At 47.8% G+C, this 4,272-nt stretch overlaps 1 protein-coding gene across 1 annotated transcript; it reads right to left on the bottom strand.

Annotated features, from left to right (window-relative positions):
• Positions 1-3,532: 3,532 nt before the first annotated feature.
• On the bottom strand, positions 3,533-4,060 carry LOC147475907 (uncharacterized). Its single transcript, XM_086585569.1, has one exon. The coding sequence runs from the start codon at positions 4,058-4,060 to the stop codon at positions 3,533-3,535; it is 528 nt and encodes a 175-aa protein (XP_086441695.1).
• Positions 4,061-4,272: the final 212 nt, after the last annotated feature.

Below are 4,272 nucleotides of genomic sequence, written 5' to 3'. Positions count from 1 at the left end.
TTGTCTGGAAATTTGGGGTGTGACAACTCTTCCACCCCCACCGTCATACCACTGTAGACCTAACCTCGATGCCATCAAGGCCGCCTATGGCATTCCGGGTGACTTGGTCCTAGAGCATGTGCCCGGCGTCACCCATTTTCCACACATCCGTAAAACCTCGGCCCGGTTGTCATCGCCATCTTTGTAGGTCGGATAAGCGGGGCTTGCGCTTTCCTTTAACCCTTCTAGATGTCGAGGTGTGCAACCACTTCAATATTCCGCCCTGCCAAGGCATAGGCAATTTTTGGCGTGTCATGTATGCCGCGAACCATTATAATGAAACTCAATCCCCTAAAATCCAACTCCGCGATATCATTACTCATTTTTATATCAAGAAGAGCACCAAGTTTGGTAGTGTAGGGTATCAGTCCTTCTGTACTCGTCCACAGAAGAAGCCATTTATTCTCCACCTTACCACCTCTCACAAAGTATGGCATTACTATCCGCTATATGTGTCTGGGAATTTTATCTCCGCGGATCTCCCCTCCGACGTTTCTCTAAGGCACCTCAGTTTTCTTTCAAGTGGTACGTACCGCCTTTTACTTCGTCGTGCTCCTTTCTAACTATATTTTTAACTTGTCTTTATTTTGTGATCCAAGTTGGAGACCTGATTCGCGATCTCAAATCTATACCGGCCTTTCCTCCGAAATTTTTCAACACCTCCGCGATTTGGGGTGGTGCTTTCAATCGCCGCTTCTCGGCGATGACCCGTAAAAAGGTAACCCTCTTTTACTTGATCCATCCTTGAAAAACATCGGTGACTACCAAGGTCCCCTCTATCGTTTGCCGCCTCCCAAAGAAAGAAAACCCAAATCCTCTCCTGTCCCTAAAAGAAAACCCCACAGATCCTTCAAATATACTACCAAGATCTACCACTCCTAAGTTGTTAAAAAAAGAGCCGCTAAACCCCACTCCCCTACTCCCTTATCCCCTCTTCCTACTCTGCGTTAGCGGTGGGAAGACGATATTAATCCTCCTCCTACCACTTACGCCATCGATATATGGCCAAAGCAAACTCAAACTTTGGGATAGCGACTCCGACGGTGATGACTCTGTGGAAGTCGTTCCTAGAAGTCCGCCCCTGAAGAAAGCCAAGTCAGCACATCCTGGAACTTCTGTCTCTCATGTTACCAAGCCGCGGCCCATAGCTCCAGGGCGTCGGCATGGGAAGGAAACCACCGCGTCTGGTTCCTTGCCCTCTAGACCTGTTGAAGTCTGGCGACCTCGATTCAAGGTTAGGGATCGCGATGTCAATATCCGAGATTCAGCACTGGACAACCCAGCTGTTGCAGCCTCTCTCTTCTTCTGACCGCTACTGTGGACAAAGCGCTGTAGGAAGCCGCTGACCGCTTTCGAGTCCTAGCCGAGAAGAAGATAAATCGTGCACTAAAGCATCAACTTGATGAGCTTCTGCTCTGGCGGCGTATACGCCTCTTTCTCCTCCGGCTATTTCATCTCCAATCATTGATCTTCCGCCGATAGTGCCCTCTGAGGCTGATATGCCTGCGCACCCCATTTCTACCCCGGTAGCGGTCACTTCCCCATGGCGAGGATGATGATCCTATACTTGTCGGGAGGGCTGAAGTTTTCCTCGGAAGGATGGGGTCGATGACCAACCTAGAAGTGAAAACCAGCCAACGGGAGAATATGCCTCTGAAGACATGAACATCGCTTGACCATCATCTGCATTATATGATTTTGTTCTTTATCACTGACACAATTTGGACTTTTCTCTTTTGACGTCGTGTATGTGAATGTAGCCTGGTTTCTGGGTGAGCCCAGCAGGTTTTTTTTTTTAAGCTCTTTTATATTGGACCGTTACTCTGTTCTTCTTAATTGTTCGATATGAAGGCATAAGTCCATTAAAAAATGGAACATGTCTAACCTCCTTGCTTTTCCTTTTATTTGTCGTTGTGTGGCTGTGAAGCCGTGTGGGGCAACTCAGTTTGCCCCATGTATAATATGGACTACTGTCCACGGATGGTTCATCCCTCCATCGTCTCTTGGCGGGTGAAGCCTTATTGGGCAACCTTCGGTTTGCCCCGGTTTGATTTGGACTACTGTCCGCGAAGGACTCTTCCCCCCCGCTGTCTTTGGCGGCTGTGAAGCCTTGTGGGGGCAACTCAGTTTGCCCCCAAATTGATTTGGACTATTGTCCGCGAAGGGCTCTTCCCCCCCGCTGTCTTTGGCGGCTGTAAAGCCTTAATGGGGCAATTTCGGTTGCCCCGGTTTGATTTGGACTCATTGTCCGAAGGGCTCTTTCCCTCATTGTCTTTTGGCGGTGTGTGAAGCCTTGGGGCAACTCATTTTGCCCCAATTTGATTTGGACTACTGTCCGCGAAGGGCTCTTCCCCCATTGTCTTTTGGCGGCCGAAGCCTTTGGGGGCTCAAATTTGCCCCGGTTTGATTTGGACTACTGTCGCGAAGGGCTCTTCCCCCTCGTTGCTATGCTTCGTTGTTAAGCCTGTTGAGGCCGCTTCATTCTTTTATTCTCATTCATAAGACATATAGACGAAGTACGCACTTTAATATATGACAAGTAACAAAAAATCGACAATCTTCGATTCATACATGGAATTTCTTTAACATTCTAATGTTCCACGGCTTCTCAACCCTTTCCCCTGCTAAAGTTTGCAATCGATAAGTTCCAAATGTACCCTTTTCCCTCACAACATAGGGTCCTTCCCAGTTGGGCCCTAGTTTTCCTTCATTTTCCTTTCTCGTGGCTGGTGTAACGCGCCGCAAAACTAAATCCCCCACCTTGAATGTGCGCGGCCTCACTTTCTTGGCATACTGCTGCTGTAACCTCCGATGATATTCTTCCAATCGTATGCGCGCAATTTCTCTTTTTTCTTCTATCAGACTCAAATCACTGGCTAATATTCTTTCATTCCTTCCCGTTTCTACAGCATTGGTTCTGGTGGTGGAGACTATCATCTCCACTGGTATGACTGCCTCTACTCCGTAAGTCATTGCGAACGGTGACTCCATAGTCGATGTTCGCGGTGTTATACGGTACGCCCAGAGCACATGGTTCAATTCATCGGCCCATGCCCCTTTCCTTGCCTCCAGTTTTCTCTTTATATTATCCATTATGATTTTATTTGAGGACTCTGCTTGCCCATTTCCTTCTGGATTATATGGTGCTGAGAACCCCTGTTTCACCTTAAATGCCTGAAGGAACTCTCGGACCTTTCTTCCTGTAAACTGTGTTCCATTATCCGCGATGATCGTATGTGGCAAACCGAACCTACATATGATGTTCTCCCATATAAACTTCTTCACATTGTCTTCTTTCACTTGCTGCAACGCCACTCCTTCTACCCATTTGGTAAAATAATCGGTAGCTGCCAACATAAATCGTCTTTTGCCGCTTGCCGTGGGCAGCGACCCAACAATGTCCAACCCCCACATGGCGAATGGCCACGGGCTGAACACGTTATGTAGCGGCTCCCCTGGAGCATGTATTAGTGGCACAAATCTCTGGCACTTCTCACATTTCTTGGCATACGCTATGGCGTCTCTCTTCATATGTGGCCAAAAGTACCCCTGTGATATCAATCGTGGGTTTGTAAATTAATACTGCGAGTGGATCGCCGCAATCCCCTTCGTGTATCTCCGCCAGAATTTCTTGTATCTGCTGCGGCCCTATGCATTTCAGCATCGGTCCGTTGAAATTTCTTTTATACAAATCCCCTTCGAGCAACGTGTATCTTCGACTAGTTTGTTCCATCCTTTGTCTCTCTTGTTTGTCTTCTATTTCCTCACCCATCAGGAAGGTTTTAATGGGCATCATCCAACCCTGTTCATGCTCAGTTGTAAGCCAAACGCTTTTCTCTTCTGATGTGCTGGGTCTGCTTAGGACTCTCACCTCAATTGTCCGTCCCTCTGTCCCCGGCAGCACTGCCGCCACATAGACCAAAGCGTCGGCGTGTCTATTTTCACCACGGCCTAGATGTGCAAAGCTAATTTTCTCGAACTTGCTTGCTCTCTGTTGCAGGACCTCCAAGTACCTCGCCATCCTTGGGCAACGGGCCATAAATCCTCCATTCATCTGACAAATTACTAAGTTTGAATCAGAAAAAATAGACAATTCTCTCACCCCCAAATCCTTTGCAAGATCCAAACCTGCTATTACCGCCTCATATTCAGACTCATTGTTTGAAGCCGTCAAATCCCAATTTCATCGACAACTCTAGCCTATTGTTCTCAGGCGTCACCAGGACGACTCCA

Source organism: Coptis chinensis, chromosome 9 (assembly GCF_015680905.1).
Source record: "Coptis chinensis isolate HL-2020 chromosome 9, ASM1568090v1, whole genome shotgun sequence".
NCBI lineage: Eukaryota > Viridiplantae > Streptophyta > Magnoliopsida > Ranunculales > Ranunculaceae > Coptis > Coptis chinensis.
The sequence above is the reverse complement of the archived record's forward strand: the minus strand, read 5'-3'. Positions and strand labels throughout refer to the sequence as shown.

Coding starts and splice junctions, on each gene's coding strand:
- LOC147475907 (XM_086585569.1), bottom strand. CDS start 4,060: ATGGCGAGGTACTTGGAGGTCCTGCAACAGAGAGCAAGCAAGTTCGAG.